We start from the raw sequence: 27,624 nt of genomic DNA, 5'->3' as shown, positions 1-27,624 counted from the left end.
GATTTTCTTTGTGGGAGGAGAGAAGAAATTCTGCTAACTAGTATAAACACACTTTGCAAACAGGCTGGCCCCCAAATCTGCACATCATGAAGATGCTGGTTTGGTGTTACCTAGTACTGGTGAGTCTTTCTCACCAGACTTAGAAAAACGTCCTCTTGAAGAACGGTCTCTTAACTGATGTAAATTGGGCACTCTTTGAGGGTAACAGAGAATGTTGCTTTCCTGCTCCCACATCCTCCCTAAACTCTATGTGGTCATAGGTGATATTCTCTTGAAAAGTAAAGTCCAAGGAAGCATCACCTGTATCCTTGAGTCTATGTTTGTATCACAGTATAAAGGCTAGAAGGATTATATAGGGCCTGGTCTGCAGTTCCACTGACATGCCTATGGCAGGAGTAAAAGCTTTTAAAGACAATCTTGAGACATATGCTTGATGTAATAGCTTCAGTCATCAGAAGAAAATTAACAGCATGGTTCCTTTCTTAGGTACATCTGGAGACTGGGTTTATATTTCAATAATGTACTCTTTCAGTACCCCTTTCTAAAACTGATAAATATTTTGTTAGTCTATATAGAGTGAGTTTTAAATCTGTAATGTATAAGTATTCATTCATTTAAGAATTTCATAAAGTATTTTTCTTAATCAGGTATTTCTTGGATGACTTTGACTGTACTCTCAATGGCCAGTTGCCATGAATTATTAGACTCTTTTTTTTTTTTCTTCAGAATCTTCCAGTAGACGTCTAGAGTTTAGCTAGAAGTCTTGGCTATGATACAAACAGTGATGGAAAACACATGAGCAGTAACAAGTTTTAATCTCGCTTCTCAGTACTAACATGGGCTAATCTGTGGAAGCAGCTTATTCCAGTGTCACCCAGGGTGCAGCCACACCAGGCTCTGTGGAAGGGTGTTTTTCTTTTAAATGTAATACCTTCTCATATTTTCTTCTTAAATAGTAGCTGAGGACATTTACGTTATAGATTTGTAGTACATGGTGGAAAATTCTACTTTCAAGAGGACTTACTCTCTTCTTACAAGGTATGTTTTCATGTCTTTTTCTCATGCACTAGTGTACAATTATTTTAGTCAATACTAAGAGGACATTAATGTTATTAACATAAATGCCTGTAAATTATATAACATAAAGTTTATCTGTGTAATTTCTTAAAAAACAGCATTTAGATACATATGTAATATTATTCTAGCTTTATGTTTAATATATAATGGATTTACTTTCAACATAACTGTGACTTCTTAAAACAGCTAGATGATAACCTGTCACTATGCTTTGCCATAAAAGTTAACATGGCTGATTTTTAAAATCATTTAAACAAATAGTGTATGAATATGTTCTTTTAAAAAATTATATTAATGATAAAAAAAGCTTGGGGATATTAAAAATACATTAAGTGAAAATAGTAAAAAAAACTTCTTTCCAAAATGTGAAACTATGTTATTTTCTAAGGCATTTAAAAAATATGAGTTATTCAAATGTTTTTACTTATACATTTGAATATTCATGTTTTTCCTTGATAAATGTCTTCCTTATTCTTATGTAATGAAATGGCACTGGACAGTTAAAATGGAGATTCATATAAGTCTAAGAAAGAATATTTATTAGCAAACTTTAATAAGCTCTATATTCAATATGAAAGATTAGAGACTTCACAAAATCCAGTCAGAATGTAAAATAAAGATTTCCTTTATCCCCTCTCAAAGTAAATTCTTAAAAGATTAAACAATGTATTTGATATCCTACTCCCTCATAATCTTATAGAGCACAGTTTTCTTTCTTGTTCAATCTATTTGGAGGTGTGGCAGTCATAAACAATAGCCACATGGTATAGGATTAAGTTACAAAGAAATCTGAGGGAGTCTATATGTCTTTAAAAATAAAGACTTAAAAAATCCCACTAAGAATTGAGTTGTTTTTTAAAAAAAAAAAAAACATAAGCCCACACACACATAAAAGCATCTTGATGTTTTCAGTATTTAGAAAAATAGGATACTGGTGGAAAGAAGAGGGGATATGCAGTCCTCTGTTACAACTACTACATTAAAAAAGAATATTCAGATATCTGACCTGAGGTTTGAGACAGAATAGATTAACTTTATAAGCACAAGTTTTAAGGAAGCATAGGAAAGATTAGAAAAATGAAGAGGTAGGAGTTTTTTGTTTTTAAAAGCAGCTAGGTTGCTGGATGCATTGAAAAACTGATGAAGGACAAAACATATAAAGAGAAAAGCAGCCAGCAAGTTCTTCAATCAGCTGCTACTTATACTTTTGAGGTAAAGTTAATTATTTCTTTAAGGAAATCGTAGGCTTTAAAAGCATCTGTTTCCATGACCAAAAGGTACTGTGATTAAGTTTCCAAATGCATGTTTGGATGTTTGATTTAACTTGTTCACTTACAAGTACCTTGATTCCAGCTGAATTTAGTCTGGATTCCTTTTGTGAATACACAAAGAATGGTATATCACATTTATATAATGAAAACTATTATTGGTACATGTGAATTTATAGGAACATTTCAGCCAAGCGGATCTTTAAGGATAGGATTTAAAAGCACAGTGGCTTATTTTCCTAATAATAGTGTCTGAGAGGAAATACCATTTCACTTAGACAGATTTTCCATTCTAAGTTTGTGGAACATTTAAGCAGAAAATAGGAGCTTATGTAAATTCAGAAAGACACTTCTTAGCTACAATTCCAATCCTAAGAACTTGGCCAAACCTCTAGCCCCATTCTCTCCGAGGGGAGTCTGGTTACTGTCTGGAAGTCACTGTGAGAGTAAGACCCATTTAGAGAAGGCTAAGCAGAAGGGTGGACAATGCAGGAATGAGGAGGCCAGCTTCAGGTTCTTCCACTTTAAAAGAGGGCACGGTAGCAAAGTCTCAAAGGCCTCTCCTGGCTCTAATATGTAATGGCTTAGTAATAACAGCAGTAGCATTGAAATAATATTTCAAATACTACTCAGAGAAACCTGAAACCAAATTCAAAGCTTTCTATGAGTAGGAAACTCTGGCAAAACTGGTTTAAATCAGGGAAATACTGAGTTTTCTTGAGAACAAGACATAAACACTTTAAAAGGTCTTAAAAATAACAATCTAAATACTGCCAAAACTAAACAAATAAGAGTTTGATCCATATTAATAAGCTCAAAATCTCAAAATAAGATAAACAACTAAAAGGCGCATCATTTAAATGAGAAACAATATTCTCTACACTCCACACTGAATAGAAAAACACTACTGTTTGGCGTTCCCTCTTGGACATTCCAGTATTTTCCTACTGATAAAAAGTGCTTAACTAGAATAGAGAGAGATTTAGGGTCTATAATCACTTGTTTTTATCAAGGCTTTGTCATTTCAAATGAAGGGAATAACTGGTAAATTCCTCATGGAATCAAGGTTCTCCCGACTTCTCTTTTCAAGTAACCAGGATAAGAGAATGCAAAAAGATCCGATTAATTTCATATGACTAATAGGAGACAGAAGTAGCACAGAGAGAAGACTGTGACAGAAGATATTTTGGTCTCTATAAAGAATTTCCTATCAACCACAGATGGACAACAGTGGAACTGGATGTCTCTTGAGGAGGTGTGCTCCCTGAGTCCTCTCACTGGAGTCATGCAATCAGAGAGCGGACACGCCATCTGGTCCACAATGTTCTGGAGGAAACTTCAACACTGGGAGGGAGTTTCAACTAAATGACATTTTCTGCTTTGGCATGTCTCCTCTCTCACTCACAAGGGAAGGGTCCAGGAAGGCATGACAGGTGGCTGCCCCCACCAGCCAGCCAAAGGAAAGCTTCCCAACTACCACAGAGGAGCCACTGCCTCATCTAGCAAGCCAGAGTTGCCATCTCATCCAAGGCAGGGAGGAGCTTATGTAGCTCATCAGTATAAGAAGAGAGGAAAGGAAACTGATTGATGCCCCTTCTGACTCTGCAAGTAGGCTGATCAAAAGCCCACTGGGAGAGACATAGAAGAGAAACAAGCCCCCCCGCCCCACTTCATGCCTGGCTTCCTTCCTCTCCTTCACCTGTACACCACCCTTCTGTGCATCCTTCACACCAGTGTCCCTCTAAGTCTGTCACAACTGCCTTTCTCTTCCTCATCCCAGCCTGCATCCCACTCCAGGGCTCTTCTATGTCACAGGGAAACATGAGTGGAGCGGGAAATCGGGTTTGCAGGAATGAAGGCAAGTTCTTGGCCTGCTGCCAGGTTACAGGGAAAGGCCAAGATGTGGTATGGCTTCCCACTTTGGATCTCTAACATATTCCTCTTGTTACATGTATTTTTTAAAAAAGTTTTCTGGCTTTCTTAGGTCTATACTTCTAGGATATTATATGTTAGATTTTTCTGGTTTAGACAGGGAAACTACAACCTATTTATCTCTAAGTTTCTACCAAAAAACCCCACAAAAACCAAAAACCAATGAAACTCAAACAACCAATTAACTCAAAAATAACCTTATGAAAATTCTCTGCCTCCCATGGACCAGAGTAAATAGTGCTAGTCCTACCAAAAATTGTAGCTCCAAACTATTTTGAAGCATTTTTGGTTGACTTTTGAGGGGGTAGTATATGGGAAACCTTTAACTGTACTGTCTAATGCTATAGAAGTGGTAAGAAAAGGCAAAAGTACATGGAGGACCAGAGCAAAGACAATTTTGTTGCAGACTGCTATTTAAAATATTTAAAAAGCAAAATAATAATTTACAAAATATGCACCATAGACAAGAAAATAACCTTTAACTCATAATCCCACTATCCCTTTTATTAGGTTTGTATATTCTATTTCAACCATTTTTTTGTGTATGTATATTTTATTGACATCTTTATTTCTATTGGTCTTAAACAGTAAACTGAAGGTTATGAGGAACACAGAGACTTATGGTGAAGAATTTTACTTTCAGAGTCTGTGAACCACACACGTGGAGATTCTTCCAAAACATTAGAGTCACAGTGTACACAGCTGACACTGATCACCTGCAGTTTAGTTCTATTTACTAACTTGAGCATTTATTTTTTACTTTTTCTATTAGTGCACCTGCCATTTAAGCATTCACTTTTACGATAATTCCACACTTACCTCAGAGTAGGGGATTAGAAGGTATGTTTTTGCTTTTTGAGCAAGGAAGTGTGGGAGAAGTGCATAGGGAGAGACACATCCATTGAAAGCATCCAAATACGTTCTACTTCATGGATTCTGCATCTGTGCCTAGTACATAGCGCGTACTGATAAATGCCCAACGAAAAACTTCAGCAACCTCAAAGAAAGCTAGAGACAGGACATCAAATGACATTTAATTCTTCACCACCACTAACTTCTCCACCAGGGTCAAACAAGGCTGGGGCAGCTATGGACCTAGAAGATAAAGCTGCAATGCAGAACAATCTTAAAGAATAAATTGGTACTAGGGACAAGCTTTGGTTTTGATAAGGACCAAAAGCTAAATTAGCTCAAGAATGAGAATTTTAGAAATCAAGACAAGGCAGGGCACCAAGCGTTAAGGAACCAGGAACCACAAATAAACCTGTGGTCAAGAAACATAATGGAGCAAAGTTAGGCAGGCAGCCAAGAAGCAGAAATGATGTGCCAAAAAATGATGTTGGAAATGAAGCCCAGTTGACCATAATCAGGTGCCGGTGCCAGGATTCCAGGGTGACTGGAAGGTAACCTGCTGACAGAAGCTGCTGGGCCGTGAGTTGCCAGCACAATTTCTCTCTGTACTATACAAATCTGACTGCCAAACCACCCCCATTTCCACCCTCTGAAAGCTCTGAGTGCACTCCTTTATGCAGAGATGTATTCTGGATAGCAATGTGTGGACTGGCTGGAAAGGAAGAGGTGACAGAAGCCATTAGCTAAAAGAAGATAAAAGAGAGTGCTCCTGTGTGGGTTGTAGCAGAAGATGCAAGGATGGGTCAGAACACATGATCTCTAACTCAAGTTCTAGTTCAATTTGGTCATGTGGCCTTGGGGAAGCCACTGAAGCTCTTTGTTCTTCCTATTCCTCCTGATTAATCTGAGAGACGTATCTAGAATAAACTGAATTGACAATTCCACAAGGCAGTGCAGAGATGGGAGGGCAGAACTGTTGTTCCTGGAGTGGGATTCAGAATAAGGTTATAAAAATAAAAAACTTTTTACTGTTCTGTGCCCTATATTCTCCCTTACCTAGCACAACTGAGTGTGAGTTATCATAGGGAAATCTGACAAGGCTGGTGATGTCCACTGGGCAAAATGTGCATATTGCCATATAGATTTCTAAGAGTTAAATAATATTAATTATCAGGTTAATCACTGATGACAGTAGGGTTTTTTAAAAAAATCTTCCTCTGATGATTAAAACGTATATACATATATATGAATATTTTAATTAAATTAGTTAATTCATTTCTGATTTTCAAGTCCAGAAATAGCAAGGTGGTGGAGAGACATTAAACCTAATTTCTGGAGAATTGTAAGAAGCTGGCATAATTCAAGGATCCAGGGAGCCAGGTCTTCCTGAGGTTGGGTCAATTCTAAGTGACTCTAGAAGTCCTTTGTGACTAAGGCGCTGTCTGACGCTCAGGCATAGCAGCCCAACCACACTGTTGGGTGACTCGGCTGCGTGTGGACTACCCCCTGCCAGGCTACAGCCTCACCAATGGATTTATGTGCAGCTAACTGAATGCCCCAAAGGGAAGACAGGCATAAGTCTGTTTTAGATGATATCATAATGGTTTTACTTTTTGAAAATTAACCAAAAAAACCATATGTTTCACAGTTCATAGTTAAGAAACCACGATATATAAACATACCTGTGGGAAGATCTGCCATCATATGACAATAAACCCTCAGAAGTTTCTCACTTGTGCATTCCAGCTCTGTGTGGGCTTTAGAAAAATGCAAATGATAGCACCCCCACCTCCGAAAAACTAAACAAAAGGAAACTCAGTGGAATGATGAGTTGAGAAAGAATAGCCTGGACATCAGATGTTTTGGATAATGGAACAGATTGGAAGGAAGAAATCCAGTAACACTATGGAAAAAGTAACTAACTCTGAGAATGAGGCTAGGGAGGCTGGTGGCATAGAAGTTAAAGAAAACTTCCAGATGTACTAATGGGACATGAAGGATTTTACTTTAAAAGTGACATAGACTTTAAGGCAATGGAAAGATTTTAGGAATAAGGGAATATGATAACCTTTTTTTTTTTTTAAACAAAACATTAATTTCCTAGGTATAAATATAATTTTTATTGCTCAGTATAGAAACTGAAGGAAAAAAGACGACTCTACAACCCAGATAATATCATCAATTAGGTATATTTGTGCCAGGATTTGAGTGTGTGTGTAAGTATACTACATATAGATTTTTAAAATATTTTCTTTCAAACAACAGTATTTCTTATTTTTAAATATATTTGCAAATATTTTGTGAGTTCCAAAGTATTTCAAGGAATAAATACACCCTATTTTATTTTAGTATTTCCCTTTAACCATAAGTATAATCTTAAAACATCTTTTGTTATTACATAATTCTGTGATGAACACCTTTATGCACATTAGAATTGTTTCTTGAGACTAGATGCCAAAAGTAAAATTACTAGATGAAAAAATAAAGATATTCATAAAGCATCCAATGCATATTGTTGCACTGCTTTCCAAAAACTTTTAATAAACTTACTCTCACATTAGTAACAAATAAGAATGCCATTTCATTGTATTCTTGCCAGCCCTGGGAACTATATAGCAGCAGGAACTATATCTATTTAAACTTGAACTTAATCCTCAATGTCTACTTACTTCTAGATCGGTCCTCTACATAGGAAGACATGAAGGTGTATGTGCTTCTAGTATTCTTGACTTTGTGCTCTGCCAAACCATTATTTCACCCTTCGTACTTGACACTGAAGAATTTGATGCTGAAGGACATGGAAGACGAAGGTGATAGTGATGCTGACAACTCTCTCTTTCCAACAAGAGAGCCAATTAACCCCTTCTTCCCATTTGATCTGTTTTCAACATGTCCATTTGGATGCCAATGCTATTCGAGAGTTGTACACTGTTCCGATCTAGGTAAGAACATACGTCAATTTGTTTTGAAGAATTATGTTGTTCTGATAAAATTTAAAGGACAGGGAAAGACCTCACTGAAATTTTAAAAATCGGCTAATTGTAAAGGAATTTTTTCATTTAAATTTTTGAAAAGTATAACAAACCCCAAAGTCCATCCAAACTTATTTTAAAAATCCAGAAAATCTGAGGAAAACATTGGAAATTTCATATACAGAACATTTCCTTCTCTCTCCAAATTTCAATCAATACTTCACTTTAATTTCCTTCAGAGAGAATGGATGTCACTGCGGTTTCATCTTATAGAGTGTCAACTGGTTTAAACTGTGCTTTCTAGCAAAATTCTACAATAACAAAATAGTTGTCTGCCCAGAACAATGAATAGGTTATAGAGTTTGTGAAATCTCTAATCTAGGCACTTTAAAGACAATACTCCATGTGTTTTGAATGATTTGGGTTTAAAACTATCTAGAAAAGAAGTGGCTGAAATGCAAGTCGCTTTCTAAAGTTTCTTAAAAACGTATAATTCTCTGCTGAGTATTTTATTATTTTAATACTTCTAACAAGAGTGCTGTCAAACAGAAGGGCATACTCAGGGAGAGGTGTAACAGGAATGCACACTGAAATTGTAGTCAGCTGTTTCCAAAACACAGAATGACTCAGACCTGACCCACTGTGGGAAGCCAAAGGTATAGTTCACATTTCCCATACTGGACCTGGAGCTCATCAAGGCCACTTGGAGGGTATATATGAGCAGACAATGCCTCTGCAAGCTTTAGATTCATTTCCCATGGTCACAGCATTTGCGGCAATATGCAAAACTTGCTACAGTGAATTCCAGAGACTTTAAAAATGTGTTATTATGGGATATAGTGAGAAAGGTGAACAAAAACCATCCAGAAAAAGAGGATATTATTATCAGCTAGAATCACTGTGAAAGTCTTAATGGAATATACAGGCACATATCTTAAAATGACATGGCACTGTTAGCAGCATAAATGTCACCTACCCCATGACCACAGAAAATGAAGGTTCCAAATTCATCAGGGGTAGGGTAAGGGAAGGTTTCTCAAAATTTATGTTATAGGTCCTGTCTGCAGAACTTCTAGCTTAAGACCTTCCACTTATTTTCTAAAATCAAAGTAATCTCCTAACAAAACTGCTGCTACCTTGGTAACCCATCAAGTTACCCCCTTTTCCCTCTTTCCAACTATGTCAAACTTCTTCAAAGAATTGTCAGTTTTAAAGTATAAAGGAGAAAGTATCGAGGGCTGTCAAGTGGAATGTTGACATTCATAGTATTTTTTAATATTTAATTCTTCAATTTTGGGCTATTAAATATAATATTAATATTACTCATCAGGAGCCTAGCAGGCTACAAACCATGGGGTCACAAAGAAGTCAGATGTGAGTTAGCGACTAAATAAAAAACAACACTCTTCAGGAGTAACGATGGCTCCACTAAAAGTGTAGTAATATCTGAAACTCACTTTAAAATACATAAAAAAGATAAATTGATGTATGGATGGATAGTAAGTATAGTATAGTAAAATGTTGATGGGAGAAAAAGGAATATTAGTTTTCACTGGAAAATTCTTTAAACTTTTTTGTATATTTGAATGTTTCAATAATAAAATATAGAAGAAAACCAAGAAGGCCCCATGTGCATCAAGCATAAGTATCATATGGAATGTCTGGTAACAATCAGGGGTGCACATTTTCAACCATTCGAGGAAAACAAGGAAAGTAAGGAAGAAATGTACCACATACTGCTCCTGCTGATTTTTTGCTTCTTTAAAAAAGAAAAAACACATTAACATCTTTAAATAATTTAATTAGGGCTTTCCTGGTGGCTCAGATGGTAAAGAACCCATTTGCAATGCAGGAGACCCAATTTTGATATTTCTGTCAGGAAGAGCCCCTGGAGAAGGGAATGGCTACCCACTCCACTCTTGCCTGGAGAAGTCCATGGACAGAGGAGCCTGGCAGGCTACAGTCCATGGGGTCACAAACAGATGAATAAATTTTTGTAAATCAAATAAGTTACAACTAATTAGAGAAGCTCATTATTAAAATAAATGGGTGGTAAGGTTTTTAATAGTATACATGAAAATAAACTTACCTATTTTCTAAGCATAACTTTCTACATATTGATGCTTCTTAAAATGATCAAAACCCACAGGCTCCAATTTAGCATTATGACTGCCTGAAAATCTGCAAAGAATGTCAATATTCTTTAGTCGAAAGTGCATAAGCAGAATCTGTGCCTCCACTGTTGGTCTCCTCCTTGTAGTCATATTAGAGCATTTCAACTTAGCTCCATTTAATGTCACTATGACTGAAGTGATAGCTAGACCTAGCTAGACACCTTGTAAAAATAAAGTTACTTGATAAGATTAGGCCATTCCAAAGACCAATGTTTTTGTCATCTGCTACACATTAAGTCATCTACTATTTAATGGCAATCACGGATTTCTTGAAAAGCACACTAATATCAGCAATCTTATCTTTAGGATATAATATGTACGCAATGTGTTTCTTTCTCAGGTCTGTCCTCCGTCCCAAGCAACATTCCATTTGATACTCGAATGGTTGACCTTCAAAACAATAAAATTAAGGAAATCAAAGAAAATGACTTTAAAGGACTCACCTCACTTTATGTAAGAATACATGTTCATATTTTCAAATATTTAAGTGAAAATCTCTATCACTGCTAAAATGATTACTTGTATTTGTGTTTGTATAAACAAGTCTTTATTTACTCTGTGTGATGAATGACAAAATCCTGTTATTTTGCATTGTTCTAGTTAATGAAAAATGATAGATTTAATTCAATTATTAATTTGATTCAACTGATGTTTACTGAATAATAGATGATTGAAAGGCAGTGGGCTAAGAATTCAAGTAAATGGTCCTTAGATGAGATTATTTCAGTAATCACAGTCATTACACACTAAAATAATGAAACTATGGTTATTTATAGCAACTTATTAATGTACAGTGTAAGAAAAGCAGTATGTAAACCCACTGACTTAAGAAACCATAAAGCTCTAAGAGCAGCATGTGCAACATACATAATTGATTAAATATATCTATATGGGTTTTTTCCTAGACTTCTGAAGATGAAAAAGAACTTTTCTTACTATACTGATTAATATTTTAGCTTTCTAAAATTTAAAAGATTCTTATTTCTCTATTTAACATTTTGGGCCTCTAGATTTTAGCAGGTAAAATTTTGAATGCTATTTGAAATTTGGTTTCGGGGAAGAACCTGATTCCACACTGTCACAGACATGGGATGTCATCTCTTCCCCTCAGAGTAATATTAGAGTGGAACAGCTTCTTTTTTGCACCAGGCTATGGTGGTAAGGCAATACTGCTCTTCTAGGCTGTTTTTCCACATTCTCATGCTACGCTGGAGAGAAGAAAGTAAACCTGTTACCTGCAAGGCACCAAGAGGCGATGGGAGAGATATTATGACCATAGCAGTCTCTTGCTATGTAGCCACCCATATAGCCCTGTTCTCTTCCTATGTCTGAGAGGCTTGAGGCCACTCTACCCACATGAACCCTGCTGAACCACCCTAGCAGGCAGGGAAGGAGACTACCAAATCCCATTACGAAACCAGTGCTTAAATGTCAGCTGGAAGATTGTGTTCTAGACACCACATGGGGTGTTTTACTCAACTCTCTTGCTAAATCCCCTTGATAAGGCCTGGCACGGATGGCACCCAGAGAGAGCCCAGTCAACCCCCTGTGAAGCCATACTCTCCCTTGCACTGCCTGGTGGCTGGGCTTGTGGGGCCTTGACTGCTCTTTTCCCTTTCAAATATACAGTGCAGATTTTCTGGGTTCCATACATAATAAAGTTTCCATGTTAAAAAGAAAAGAGCAAATGGAAGAACATATATATATATATATATCTTATAAATGAGGCCTCACTTAAACAGTCAGAAATAGCATAATATGATCTGTCCAATCTACCCCACTAACTCCAGTCTACAAAGACTTTTAAATACCAAGGCCATTATTTTAGCCTCAGATGTTGGAAATATAGTGAATGCTTCTACCACTTCTTCAACCTATATTTATCTATAAAACCACAATCATTAATGCCATATTTAACTCTGAATCATTAAGTCTTTTTCACATCATTATTTTATTATATTTTAGGAGTATTCCAGGGATTTAACCTACTAGTACTCCAGTTATTCATTGAGAAATGAGAATCAAAAAGGTGTCAGGAGCTGTCTTAGGCCTCCTTAACTTGCTTTTAGTCAATTTTTAAATGGCATTGTATTGGAGTGTTCTGGAGTTCAGCAGTCCCAGGCTGAAACCTTGGTCTAACAGAATTAGAAACATTGGGAAAGTGACTTACTTCTCTAAGTTTGGCTTCTCTCAGTTTTAAAAGAAGTGTGATAATAGTATGGAATTCAGAATGGTTATTTAGACGAGTGAATGCATATAAGGTGCTCAGAGTCCAGCTGTCAGCTATTACTGCTACCAGCTTATTGTTTCTAGACTGGTCAATGCATGAAATGTTAAGTACTTTTAAAAGCACACTTTATACTTAAATTGTTAGCATGCTGTATATCTCAAAACACTTATTTAATTATAGTATCATCTACATGGCACTGGTCTTTAAAGAGAACTAAAATTATTTTTTTAGATATCCTGTAAATTCTCTATATGTTTTAGCTGCTTGTTTGGCATTCTGATTCTTGCACAGAGAACAATGAAGCATTAGAGAATAAGTGAGATCACTACACACACACACGCACATATTCCAAGTACACTTCCAGCCCGTTATTACAGACACATTCATCATGAAGACTTATTGTCCTACCACTGAAAGACTATACTTTTCTTATCCTCTGCCCTTACATATAACCACATTGTTTGGGGCTCTGTGACTGCTATGTTTGGAATTTTCATGTGAAAGCCAACATTGAAAGTACTGCTTAAATGGAGACACTGTGCTAACTCAACTTGCTGGGGCAGCATTAGAGGGTTTAAAAGTCTTACCCCATTTTGTATTCTTATCCTTCCTTTTATGCAGTATGACAACTGCATGTCTTAACCAGAGGGAAAAAACAAACAAAACCCCATTTGTGATGGCTGGATCTAATTGAGGCCCATATTCCCATTGGGGCTCCTGACAGTGGCAGCCCACAGGGAGTGCACACAAGAGGAAGAGCAAAGTATGGAGGGCTGAGGGGTGGGGGCAGGCAGGGGGCAAATCACTTTTCTTCACTGTGCTCATGTCCTCGTCACTAAGAGGACAGAAATAACTTCTGTTAAATTTACCTCATGGGGGTTGAGTGAGTTCGTCAAGTTGTTCAATCTTCCCTGTCCTCTCATTTTTTCAGTATAACCAAAGGAAAAGAGAACACATTCTAAATTTGGCAGCACACAGAAAGGAATATATATCACCAGTTGGTAACAAAATGTAGCTTAAATTCTTCTCAGTTTAACCTTTTTTAGCTGAAATTGTTAAAATTAGTGATGTCTGAAAGCAGGGTAAGAAAAAGGAGACAGTAAAGGCCTGCAGTGAAACCAGTAGACATGATAATAAAGGGACTCTAACTGCCAAAGTATTTGTATTTCTTCTGTGAAACAACAACAGTGTAAATAACAGGATAAAGGCATATTAAGTCAGTCTGGAAACAAGGAAGATTATTGTACAATGGTACCAGAGACAGAAGTCAAAAGGAAAGAATCTCGATCTGCTCCCTAAAAGAATGAGAGGATCCAGATTAGCAGAGAGGAATAAAAAGTTCTAGCAAAGCTAAACCCACCTGCCATTGCCCTTGGGAAACATTGAAAATTCTTTCTGTAAAATCTGGCATGTTTTGAAAATAGTTACTAGGTGACCGGCAAGCCCTAGACCAAGGACTTTCCCAGTTTTGGTTCTGAAGTTCTGTGCCCCAGTAGATTCTAGGAATGCTAAACCACTTGCCATTGCCCTTGGAAAACATTGAAAATTCTTTCTGCAAAATCTGGCATGTTTTGAAAATAGTTACTATGTGACTGGCAAGCCCTGGTACCAAGGACTTTCCCAGTTTTGGTTCTGAAGTTCTGCACCCCAGTAGACTTAGATGGCTGCAGTCAGACCCTCAACGTGTCATAAAGGGTTTGACTGTGGGGAACGCAGATTCAGGCTGTATAAGTTCGTTCACTTTCTGGGGTTGTGTCTCTTATGAAGAGTTTTGCCACGTTGCACCAAGAAATAGCCACAGAACTGAGAAGGGGTTGAGTCATTCCTCAGAACCTACTACCACCTCCCCAGTGTCTACAGTATGCCAGAATGCTGAGGGCACATTGTAGGAATTTATTCTTACAAGTCTCTATTCTGGAGAAAACAGTAAACATTAGTAAACAAGACAGAAATGAGGTTTTAAGAGTAGATAAAATCATGCAAAAATGTATTTGGTATGTACTGAACTTAACTTTGTAGAGTGAACAGGTTTAAGATAAGATAAAGATAATACCATTCATTACTTCCATGAATTGAAATAGGAGAGGGGAATCTTAAACACAGGAACACTTCACCTACTCATGATAAATCAAAGGCATGAAACCAACTGTTAAAGCTTTGCACTGTTTCAATGCAGTGGCAAATGTGTGTGTGTGTGTGTGTGTGTGCGCGCGCGCGCGCGCATGTCTATTAGCTTAGATTGGACTGTAGAATTATTTACATGGTTAATAAAGTATATGAATGACACAATTTGCGTTGATTTCCATGATTTCCAATCACTACTGAATATTGGTAATCAAATATTGGTAAATAAAATTCCTGATTCGGTACAACTTTTTATGCTTTATCTAGGCTTTGATTCTGAACAACAATAAGCTAACAAAGATTCACCCAAAAGCCTTTCTAACCACAAAGAAGTTGCGAAGGCTATATTTGTCCCACAATCAACTAAGTGAAATACCGCTTAATCTTCCCAAATCATTAGCAGAACTCAGAATTCATGACAATAAAGTTAAGAAAATACAAAAGGCAACATTCAAAGGAATGAATGCTTTACATGTTCTAGGTAAGTTTTTGCAAATAAATGGGACATTTTGAAATTATATGCAATATGCAGATATAGAGATCTTTATCATCATTAACAAATTTAGGATTGATAATTTCTAAAATTAATTTTTTGAATCTAATAAGCTTTACCTAGATAAGCCATTCAAAAATAAAGTATCAAACAAAATTTATAGCACTTAAAGAAATACACCTTTTGTACATAAATACACATGCACTCTCAAGAATTCCCTAATGTGGTTTCCATTTTCTGATTGTACCTTAAGTGGTGAATATTTGTTATTCTCATTTAATTTAAAGATATCATTTTTAATGTAAAAACTACTTAAATATAACCTATAAAATTAATTCAGATATTATTTAGAATGTACAGCTGACTTTTCATTATTTCTTTAAGATTATTGAACTATGGCATTTTTACTATATACTTTAAATTTTACACAGTATTTTACTTCTAACACCCCTGGTATGACCATGCCATCTTCCCCCACAATATCTATTCAAAATTCCTAACCAATATTCTCATTCATTTATTCATTTAATTCAACCAAGTGCCAGACACTTACCAAATAGTTTCACTATCTGGTACTTCCTCAGTTATATTTCTGTTAACAAATAATTTTTAATTGACTTGCAATTTAAAAAGTTTAGGTGACAAATAAATGTACACTGAAAAACACAAAGGTTTTGAATTATATGAATGATGGTCTTTCTTCCTAATGTAGTATTTCTGTAACAAAATTTTGATCATGCTCATGGTTGGAAAAGAATAAGTAAGTTATTGATTTAGTAATTCAAAGCAAAAGAGTAAAGCTGTTATATACTCCAGCCTATGTAATACAAAGCATTCTCTCATCTGAGACTAACAGAAAGGAGAGTAGATAGACACAGAAACAGATACACTGAGCAAAGAAGAGTCTGAACAATAATGCTCACACTTCTAGGGACATGTATCTCTGTATTCTGAGTTTCCTTCAATATACAACATATGTGTACTAAATTATATAATTCCACCCCTAACAGAAATGAGTGCAAACCCTCTGGATAACAATGGGATTGAACCAGGGGCATTTGAAGGGGTAACAGTGTTCCATATCAGAATTGCAGAAGCAAAACTGACCTCAATTCCAAAAGGTTTGTATTTGTATAGTATTTTTTAAATTGTCATCTTAAAATGACTATTAAATGTAATGCTATAAACACTGTCAAAACCACAAAATTCTTTTTTACCGGTATATCTGGTCAGTATAGTATGAAATTTAGTATTTTCTCATGTACACAAAAAGAGGTTTTTTTTCTCCTTTTTTTGATAGTTTGAAACCAGAATCTTTATTCCCAGGGAGAATAAAACTTAAGAAGCAATGAACTTTTTATTTTCTCTTTCCTGACATTTACTTGTCTATACCTGTCATTCTGTGAAGTGTCTCAGAGAGGTGAGAATTCTGTAGAGAAGAAAGCAGAGGGAAATGCACAGGGTCAGAGACCTTTCTCCAGGCTTGCAGCAGTAGTTCAGGGTGGGAATTGTGAGGAGAGACTGGCAGGTGCTGGCAGTGGCAGGGGTGGGGGTGGGTGTATACTCTGGGCAAGGAACTCTACACCTCATTTTTTTTTACAGCCGAGTTGTGTACATTAACAGGCTAATGCACAGAAAGGTCTGAAGACAATGTTGGGCACATTCTAAACACTCTTACAAGACATAACCAGTACCAGAATGACCACCACGCTCTATCACATGACCTGAAGCTGGTACCTCAAAGTAAAATGTTTCTTAAGTTTGCCACAGGACCAATTTTCTAAATCATTACTTACAAAATCCCAGACTAATGACTAACTAGATAGCATTTACCTTTCTCCAAGCCCATGCTTAAAGTCTCACCTTCTTCCCCCTTGACAAAGTCTCTCTCCTATGCTAATACCTGGATCAGAAATAACCCCTATGATTAATAACATACTTTCCTTTCAAACAGCCCTGTCTTTCAGTATCCACAGTAAAATCAGCAATAATCTTTTTTTCTTCTATTTTATCATTAACTCCTTTTCTATATTACTCAGTAGATCCAGATTAACAAAACAAACATAAGCTGATAAAAAATCAAGCAAGGCTACTATTACTGATCTTTCATTTCATCTAAAGTGAAAAGACAATTTCATTTAGTATAGGAAAAATCAGTTTAGTTCAGAACTTACACAATTAAAAACAACCTTAATTTAGTTTTCAAGGAGCTGGCTGTTTTTCCACAAGAAAGCTGAAATATTATATTTACCGTCTAATCTTTAGAACAACAACAAAAACACATACTCTACCTAACAAGTTAAATAAAATAACTTTTATAAGCTGGAAGCTGACGCAGACGGGAAGAGGATGTACTAGAGGAGAAGAGCGGGGCACCACCCCAGAGCTGTGGCTCCCAGGTCTTGCAGTTATCATCACTCTTTATATTTATATTAGCAGTTTTCTTTACTACAAAACATGCTGAGAGTAATTCTCAAGTTTCAAAGTGTATCTTTAAATGAAGTTTTAACTCCTTATGAAGTTCTCGAGATTTTTCCAAAGTCTAAAGGAAGATTTTATATATTTAGAAATTTAAATTTCAAATCTCTAAATTTACATAACTACTTCTTTAAGGTCCTTAATAAGTGAGAGTCTCTCAGTCGTGTCCAACTCTTTGCAACCCCATAGACTATACAGTCTATGGAATTCTCCAGGCCAGAATCCTGGATTTGGTAGCCTTTCCCTTCTCCAGGGGATCTTCCCAATCCAGGGATCGAACCCAGGTCTCCTGCACTGCAGGCAGATTCTTTACCAGCTGAGCCACAAGGGAAGCTTATGACACTAAAATCCTTACGACATTCAAAAGACAGTTTTTTGTTTCTATGCCTTATTTGCTCAAATGTTAAGGTTGACTGCCTAAATGTTATAATTCAATCATCACTACCCATTGCAACAGGGTGAATTAGGCAGAGGTCCAGAGGATTCTTAACTAGACTGGACAACGTAAGATGAACGAAAAGCGGTTTTCCTTGTCTCCAGTGGTTAAGATTTCACCTTCCAATGCAAGGGGTGAAGGTTCAGTCCCTGGTCGGGGAGCTAAGATGCCTCATGCCTTGTAGCCAAAAAACCAAAACATAAAACAGAAGTAATGTTAACTATAAAGACTTTAAAATAAAAATGGCCATACCAAAAAAAAAAAAAAGAAGTAGACTGAAAACTGTTTTTCCTTCATATTCAATTGGAAAATTTTGTTACATAATGGAATTGTGTGGAGTGGAACAGAGACCTGTTTGACTATAGAGTAGATACAGAAATATCCTACGTTGGTGCAAAAGTAATTGTGCTTTCATATTGCTAATCTTAAATCATTATAACTAGGGTCAAACACATCTTTATTAATCAAAATAGGAACCATTACAATCTACACATTTTTTGCCAACAAAAAATAAGTTTGTTTACGGCTGTAGTATAAAAATCCATTCTTTAGGATTCGACGAACTCTTGGAAAGCATTTTCTGTATCCTGCTGGTTGTGGAAGCATTTTCCCTGCAAAAAGCTGTCGAGATGCTTGAAGAATTGGTAGTCGATTGACAAGAGGTCAGGTAAATATGGAAGATGAGGCAAAACTTTGGAGCCCAGTTTGATCAATTTTGAAGTGATGGTTGTGCAGCATGCAGTTGGGCATTGTCATGGAGAAGAATTTGGTCCATTCTATTGCCCAAGGCCAGCTGCAGGTGTTGCCGTTTCTATGCATCTCATCAATTTGCTGAGCATACTTCTCAGATATAATGGTTTTGCAGAAAACTACAGTGAATCAGACTGGCAGCAGACCACCAAATAGTGACCATGACATTTTTCTGGTGTAAGTTTGGATTTGGGAAGAGCTTTGGAGCTTCTTCTCAGTTCAGCCACTGAGGTGGTTGTTGCTGGTTGTTATATAAAATCCATTTTTCATCACATGTCACGATCTAATCAAGAAATGACTCATCGTTTTTGCACAGAATAAGAGAAGACAACACTTCAAAACAATAATTTTTTTGATTTTCGGTCAGTTCATGAGGCACCCACTTACTAAGCTTTTTCACATTTCCAATTTGCTTCAAATGCCGAATGATCACAGAATGGTCAATGCTGAGTTCTTTGGCAACTTCTCTTTTAGTTTTAAGAGGATCAGTTTCAAGGATTGCTCTCAATTGGTCACTGTAACTTCTGATGGCCAGCCACTACACTTTTCATTTTCAAGGCTCTTGTCTTCTTTGCAAAACTTCTTGAACCACCACTGCACTTTACTTTTGTTAGCAGTTCCTCGGCCAAATGAGTTGTGATGTTGAGTTGTCTACACTGCTTTATAACCTACTTTGAACTCAAATAAGAAAATTGCTTGAATTTGCTTTCTAACATTATTTCCATACTATAAAATAAATATAAAATAAACACGTAATGTCATTAACAAAAAACCATGAAGCAGTTTTATGTTTTTTATATGTGAGTATAGTCATTCCTTAAATATGAGTAACCTCAACTGATCAGAATTCAAGAAATTAGGATGCTCTCAGTTTAGAATTATTTTCCTGCTCTCTAATTTATTTATTTTTAAAAATAAAAGTACATTATAAAATCAATATAAATTCAGCCATGATGAATATTGCTATTCATAAGGATTTGAAAATTATCTTTAACAGTCTTAATACTAATAAAGTAAGGAAATGTTTTAGCAAGAATTGAAAAAAAGAATGCATTTCCTAGCTAGGCAACAAGAAATTCTGATTGAAAACTAATACATTATGTGTAGGATTAATGAAATGAGGTCTGACTGAATCACTGGTTAGTCTCTTTCATTCCAGCTTCAGTTAAATGGAGAAAGCTAGGGTCAGAACTGCAGGGATCCAAACATATCAGAGGAAAAATATTCTTGTGTTTATGCTGTTCAGTCTCTAAGTCTTGTCCGACTCTTTGCAACCCCTGGACTGCAGTACACCAGGCTTCCTTTGCCTTCACTATCACCCAGAGTTTGCGCAAACTCATGTCCATTGAGTCGGTGATGCCATCCAACCATCTTAACCTCTGTTGTCCCCTTCTGCTGCCCTGTCTTTCCCAGCATCAGGGTCTTTTCCAATGAATCTTCTCTTCAAATCAGGTGGCCCAAGTATTAGAGTTTCAGCTTCAGCATCAGTCCTTTCAATGAATATTCAGAGTTGATTTCCTTTAGGATTGACTGGTTTGATCTTCTTGCTGTCCTAAGGCACTCTCAAGAGGTTCTCCAGTACCACAATTAAATAGCATCAATCCTTTGGCACTCAGCCTTCTTTATGGTCCAACTTTCACATCTGTACATGACTACTGGAAAAACTATAGCTTTGACTATACGGACCTTTGTTGGCAAAGTGACATCTCTGCTTTTTAATATGCTATCTAGGTCTGTCATAGCTTTTCTTCTAAGGAGCAAGCATCTTTTAATTTTGTGGCTGCAGTAACTGCCCACTATGATTTTGGAGCCCAGGAAAATATGATATTAAAAAAAATTCATTGGGACTTCCCCAGCAGTCCAGTGGTTAAGACTCCACCATCCAATCAATGCAGGACGCACAGGTTTGATCCCTGGTTGGGGAACTAAGGTCCCCAATTACTAGCTGAAGGATGTGGCCGAAAATTAGAAAAAAAATTCACTGGTCACCTCTGGGTATTGTACCAATTCATTACTTTAATGAAATCAAACATTTATGCTGCTTTTTCTATAAAAACTGTATTATAAAGTAACTAAATAATTAATGAAGGAAAATTCTTTAGAGAAGAATCTCACCTAATAAATGCATAATGAATGATGAAATCAGAAAATCACCATTTTCTAATTGTTAATGAAATAATAAGTCTAAGTAGCAGTAATCAATGAATGAGTGTGAAGACTATCAGATGAAAGAATAATTTACTGAATCTAATCTGATCTCTAGATCTAACTACTCAGTTCAGTTCAGTTCAGTCCCTCAGTCGTGCCCGACTCTTTGTGACCTCATGAACTGCAGCACGCCAGGCCTCTCTGTCCATCACCAACTCCCAGAGTCCACCCAAACCCATATCCATTATGTCGGTGATGCCATCCAACCATCTCATCCTATGTCGTCCCCTTCTCCTCCTGCCCTCAATCTTCCCCAGCATCAAGGTCTTTTCAAATGAGTCAGCTCTTCTACCAGGTAATAAGAAATAAAGGGCCTAGATGGAGGCCATTAGCCCAATCTACAAATGAGTATCTCAAACAATTTAATATCTAAAACAATCACTAGAAGGAGAAAGAGGAGGTAGTATGTAACAGAAGAAGAGATTTAAAGAGATACAAGACTCAAATATATTCTGTACACTTTATTTGGATCTTGACCTGAACAAATCAACTGTAAAATAATATAGTAATAATCATATACTTATTAGGGAACTGATTATTAGATGATAGGAAAGAATTATTGCTAATTTCGTTAGACGTGATACAGACATGATGACTATGAAAGGGGAAAAAAAAGATGACCTTATGGGTTAGAGATGTCTAGTCTTTACAAATGAAATGACACTATATATGAAATTTGATTTTAAGTACTCTAGCAAAAAAATAAATTAATAAAAACAAATCGATAACACATAACTACTAAGGTAGATGAAACAAAATTGGAAAAATGGAGATAATTGTTGAAGCCAAGCAACCAGCAAGGTTTCTAGTTTCTATTTTTCTATGTTTGAAATTTTCCATAATAATAATAATTAAAAAAAGCAAATCCCCCAAACTGCCTAAGTCTATAATGTGAAACTTAACGAGAAAATAAATACTCAATAGGGCTTGGTCTTAGCCTGATCTAACATACATATTTCTTTTCTTATCATTAGAACTACCTTCAACTTTACTGGAGCTACATTTAGATTATAATAAAATTTCAGTTGTGGAACTTGAGGATTTTAAACGATACAAAGATCTGCAAAGGTAAACATTTCTCAAATCCTATCTAACCTGTAGGTGGTAGTCCATATGATGACAATATTAATGAAACTTGTTAGAGAATGTATAGAGAGGGACACAATCAAAATTAAGGGAAAACTAGAATGGATTGCTATCATTCTGTCTCAGAAATGAAAGAGGGAATGAGTAAAAGGACACTTTCCAAATGTTCCTTTTGTTGCAAACAGGTTAGAAAATTTCCTGACAGTAGAGGAGAGGGCTATTACATCCTGAAATAGGTTATTAAAAGAAAGCATGGAATACCTTTCTCTGAACATACATACAAATATTTCTAACTTAGTTGTGTTTTCAGCTAATTGAATCATATCATCTGCTCAAGAACTGATGCATTTTATATCAATTTTAGGCTGGGTCTAGGAAACAACAGGATCACAGATATTGAAAACGGAAGTCTTGCTAACATACCACGTGTGAGAGAAATACACCTAGAAAACAACAAACTAAAAAAAGTGCCTTCAGGATTACAAGAGTTGAAATACCTCCAGGTAAAACATTCTACTTGTGTTTTGTAGATATTAATACTTTCCTTTGTTTTTATGAAATATATTAGTATCTGAAGCAAAGCAGCAAGTAGCTTCACACCCTAATGATCCTCCTAACACCCTAATGACCCTCCTAATTCACAGCCTAATGACCCTCCAGATTATGCAACATGTTTTATGCAGCAAGAGTGTTAGAAGGCCAGTTTCTATTAAGGTATAAGCTAAAACACTCAGGAACCCATTTCTAACCCTCAGTTTCTTCTGCTGAAACTGTCAAGGTCATTGTGGTTAAGGTGCTGACAGCTAATTTCAGGTTTCTGAGGTGGCAATAACTATGTAAAGGCAGGACTGGTCAGGAGGCAATGAAGTAGGATTATATAACCTTTCATTTCTGTACACATTTTATGAAGGAAGAGCATGTGGATAAAGTCCTAGGTGTTTTCACTATCAATATGGTGCCAGACTAAAAGTGTGCATGCTTTTCAAAAAACTCAGGCCAGAATATATAATCAAAAGTCAGTGTTTGGAACATTAAGGGCTCACATTTCTTATTCTTAATTATTAGAAAAACTTTCCCTTCTAATCTGGCAACTCTTGACTAGCCAGAAGGGGCCACAGAATTGTTGGAGAATCTGATAAAGCTTTAGATACTCCCAAGAAAAAATATGAAGAAAATCTTTTCACATAATTTTAGGAATTTCACAGATCTTCCCGATTTTCATCTATGGACCTCAAATTAAGCATCTCTACTTAATCTGAATCACCTTTAGTCCATTTTTTTCATGTGCTTTCCTTGATATATTATACAAAGTCCTCATCATCCAAGGAAAAACACATTGAGAACAAAATGGGTCTTGAGCCACTTGCTTCTATATTTCTTTCTAATTTTTCTTTTAAGTTTTGTTCACTACACAAAAAGAACCCTTTGGCCTAGAAGCAATCAAAATGCATGTGACATTGGCAGGTGCTAATCTGCCAATTAAGATTACAGCTTCTGCTTTGATTTTTTTCAAATGTTGTGTATAACCTTTTTTTTAAAAAAAAAAAAAAACAGTGGGCACAAGCGGGGTCTTTCCTCCCTTAAGCTGTCCAGTCTTTCAGTACTTTACTCCACAACACTGATCCTAGATTCTGAGCATCTTAAATCTATCCATACTATTGCTAGCATTAAAAAAATTAAACAGAATTATAACACAAACATAGTCATAAGGATACATTCAACAAACGTTCACAAACCAAACACACCCATGTCCAGCAATGTTTTCCATTCCCAATGAGGTCAATGCTGTGGTAAACTACATCTTGCACTGCTGCTGAGCTGCTAGGAAACCATATAATGCATCTGCCATGAGGCCCCCAAGATTAATAGAGGGCAGCAGTGACTCAAACACAAAACTTAAGAGGTTTTAGCAATGTCTACAGTTCTCAGGACTGGCTCAGATCAATCTCACCAAAGCAAAATGCAGAGGTAACAAAAGCTAGAACTGGTATCCTAGCCTGCCAGCAAAAGGCTCTTTCTTTATAATATGCCGAAACTTTGTTAGTTAAGTAGATTGCTTTTACTTCCTAGAAATCTCAGTTGTCAAAAGAGTCCAAAGAAGGAATTTATAGGGCTATTAAAGGGAATGAATGGAAGGTCTTATATTTTCCATTTTTTTTCTGAGTAATAATTTAATAAGACATATACACAGCCTATAAAATTGTATTTTGTCCATTGGTGCAAATAAAGACTCAACTATTGATGCTATATTACAGATATGTATTTAAGATGTCAACAGACATATTTTTCTATAAAACAAAAAAGTAGCTCTATCTACACTTCTCTCCTTTGAACACAGAAAATGCTAGCTAAAAATTCTTCACATTCATTTTGTAAAACTAATTCTTAGAGCATTAAATTTCATTCTTCCACTCATTTCTAATACTTTAAAAACACATTATTGCATATGGTACTGAAACAACCCTACACACACACACATCCATATATAAAAGTTGGGTATTACTATGCATAAAAGCAAAAATCTATTCCCATGTGGTAAGTCTCCTGACTTACTGTATGACAAACAACTTTCATCTATGTGTGTGTGTGAGTGTGTGTGTATGTAGAGAGAGAAAGAGAGAGACAGGGACAGGAGAGTGGCATGTGCTGACCAGGCTGACCTGGGCTTTGGCATAAGTACTACACCACACTTCATATATACAGCAATTTCTATAAAATACAGGAGCTTGAGTCTTTATAATAAATATTTAACAGGCATAAATGAGCACATATATTTTAAGCAAAATATGTCCATGAACAAATGCTGACTACAAATAGAATATCTTCTTTTTCACATTTATCAAGAATTTTTAATCCATTCTTTCCCCCATTACAACAGATAATCTTTCTTCATTCTAATTCAATTACAAAAGTGGGAGTGAATGATTTCTGCCCAACAGTGCCAAAGATGAAGAAATCTTTATACAGTGCAATAAGTTTATCCAACAACCCGGTAAAGTATTGGGAGGTACAACCTGCAACATTTCGTTGTGTTTTGAGCAGAATGAGTGTTCAGCTTGGGAACTTCAGAAAGTGATAATTAGTAATTAGCAATATACATTTAATATAAAATTCAAAAATTGTTACATTTGGAATACTTGAACTCTATTAATAATGGTGGTACTATGCATCAATGCAAAAATCTATTCCTATGTGCTTAAGTCCACTGACTTATTGTATGACAATAAATTTCAACAGAATTTTGCAAAAATATTGATACATCAGGATTAAAGGAAATAGGCATTTATTGCAGTTTCCTTTTACATGTAAATGATTTTGCATAAATTTCATGCTTGAACATTCTTTCTCAGTAACAAAAAATAAAGACATTCAATATTTAATACTTTGTTATCAAGTGCATTTAAAAAAGAACTGTACTGTAAATGGAATGCTTGACTTAGCAAAATTTGTGTTCTTTCATTTGCTATTAGAAAAGGAAAATTGACAAGTACGGTTATACAAAGAATACATTATACTATTCTTATTCTTTCTTTAAAAACTTGGGTATTACTGTAATATTCTAATAATGTTGAAGTATGGTTTGATATAATCTTATTCAAATTCTCACAACTTCAAGACTTACTGTCTTTATGTTTAAAACTTCTTTATAATAAAGTCTTCAGTAAGTGTTTATTACCAACTCAAACAGATGCTATTCATACGGCTGTTTTTCAAGCTGTAGCACATACTTTTCTCTTTAATGATTATTACCTGGTTATAAACTCTCTATAGAAATGCATAGTGAGTGTTTATATAAAATCTCACATTTTTTTAATTATTACAGTTATTATAAGCTTTTAACAGTGTGTCAATTGTTAGGTTATATAACACTGTCACTTCAATGCTAACGAATATTTTCAAGATGTCCCTTTGTAAGACCTTGGTTGGAAGAGACTGGATACTATCAACTCTACACCAAACTGTCTCCTTAAATATGCACAGACTGGATAACTCTGAAGAACACATCTTGTATAACTGAATAGGCAGATCATAAAATAGAAACTAGCTCTGTATACAAATTAACAGTACTTACATATGTATTTTTTGGTGTTCAACATAAATAAAACTAAAAAAAAAATAAGAAAAACATTAAAATATTGGCTTGAAATAAAATATTTGTGCTTTGGTTTTTCTTCCCCCACCCAGAAAAATAAACTATCTTTGATAAAACTCTTATATATGACACTTTTAGTACAGTGTTAATGCTTATTCTTAATAATAGTATTGAAACAACCCAAATCATACCTGAGCTATGGGAGCTAACCACCTTTATAGTAAACCACCTCAAAAACTAGACTTCAAATAATTTTGGGGAGAGCTGTACGTTACAGACACATAAAAAGGGGTGGAGGGTTGGGATATCCAGATCAAGAAAGAGTAATTAGATCTGTTCTTCACAGTGAGGTTTCCCAACTGCTGACACTGTAGGCTAGATCATTCTGGGCGGCATGGGGCCAGGGCGGGACAGAGAAGGGGTGCTATCCTGTCCTTTCCAGAATGTCTGGCAGCTCCTTGGTCTGTATTTACTAGACGCCAGTAGCACTTGTACCACAGTGTGACAATCAACTATTTTTCCAAAACATGCCAATGTGCCAGGGGGAAAGGGTGGAGCCAAACTGTAGCTGGTTGAGAACCACTGATTTATAGAAAATTTACTTAATTTCTAAATTCTGGCACAAGTTTGCAAACCTGAAATAAAATAGTTATTTTTGTTTGGTAAAACAGTCAATCCTAAAGGAAATCAGTCCTGAATATTCATTGGAAGGACTGATGCTGAAGCTGAAACTCCAGTACTTTGGCCACCAGATGCAAAGACCTGACTCATTGGAAAAGACCCTGATACTGGGAAAGATTGAAGACAGGAGGAGAAGGGGATGACAAAGGATCAGATGGTTGGATGGCATCACTGACTCGATGAACATGAGTTTGAGCAAGCTCTGAGAGTTGGTGATGGACAGGGAAGCCTGGCATGCTGCAGTCCATGGGGTTGCAAAGTCAGACACGACTGAGTGACTGAATTGAACTGAAAACTGCAAGGGCAAGATCAAAGTGTGATTAAAATAATACCACCAGTAGTGATATAAAAGAAAGAGCCCAGGGATAAAGAGGTCTGAGTTGAGAATATATACCCAGAAATCCAGTTCCATTTATAGCCTTGAGCTAATCACCATCTCTTTGAACCTGTCTTCTCATCTAAAAAGGGTAGGGATGACACTACTGATCTGATAGGTTGCTGTAAGAACTGAATGAAAAAAGTGTATGAAAAATGCTCTGTAAACCATAAAGATTCATGAAATATGCTTAACTATTATACTGGACAATAATTTACTGACAAGAAAAATGAAAGATTATGAGGTCTAAAAGCAAAAAAAAATTCATAACAGGGCTTCCCTGGTAATCCAATGATTAAGAATTAGCTTTGCAATGTGGTGGTCACTGGTTTCAATCCCTGGTTGGGGAAGATCCCACATACTGTGGAGCAACTCAGTCCATGCGCCTCAATTA

The 27,624-nt window shown here is 36.0% G+C and overlaps 2 protein-coding genes across 4 annotated transcripts in view; one reads left to right on the top strand and one right to left on the bottom strand.

The window, feature by feature from the left end:
• Positions 1-27,624, bottom strand: part of CENPP (centromere protein P) — a 235,597-nt gene that overhangs the window by 93,694 nt on the left and 114,279 nt on the right.
• ASPN (asporin) lies at positions 828-26,197 on the top strand. Of its 2 annotated transcripts, NM_001034309.2 has the most exons (8): positions 844-1,038; positions 7,805-8,071; positions 10,616-10,728; positions 14,897-15,110; positions 16,133-16,243; positions 21,969-22,062; positions 22,445-22,583; positions 24,959-26,197. In NM_001034309.2, the coding sequence occupies exons 2-8, from the start codon at positions 7,828-7,830 to the stop codon at positions 25,154-25,156; spliced, it is 1,113 nt and encodes a 370-aa protein (NP_001029481.1). In that variant the 5' UTR covers positions 844-1,038; positions 7,805-7,827; the 3' UTR covers positions 25,157-26,197. The 2 variants fall into 2 exon arrangements, with proteins under 2 accessions (XP_059744977.1, NP_001029481.1); XM_059888994.1 differs by lacking the exons at positions 21,969-22,062; positions 22,445-22,583; positions 24,959-26,197 and adding an exon at positions 18,589-19,558 and having other exon boundaries at positions 828-1,038.

This window comes from Bos taurus, chromosome 8, assembly GCF_002263795.3.
Source record: "Bos taurus isolate L1 Dominette 01449 registration number 42190680 breed Hereford chromosome 8, ARS-UCD2.0, whole genome shotgun sequence".
Taxonomy (NCBI): domain Eukaryota; kingdom Metazoa; phylum Chordata; class Mammalia; order Artiodactyla; family Bovidae; genus Bos; species Bos taurus.
This window is presented reverse-complemented; position numbering and strand designations above follow the sequence as displayed.

Bases quoted from the DNA above. Each gene is read 5' to 3' on its own strand.
- ASPN (NM_001034309.2), top strand. From the start codon at position 7,828: ATGAAGGTGTATGTGCTTCTAGTATTCTTGACTTTGTGCTCTGCCAAA. The intron at 10,729-14,896 runs GTAAGAATACAT...TGCTTTATCTAG, and splicing joins AAGGACTCACCTCACTTTAT to GCTTTGATTCTGAACAACAA. The intron at 22,584-24,958 runs GTAAAACATTCT...CCATTACAACAG, and splicing joins AAGAGTTGAAATACCTCCAG to ATAATCTTTCTTCATTCTAA.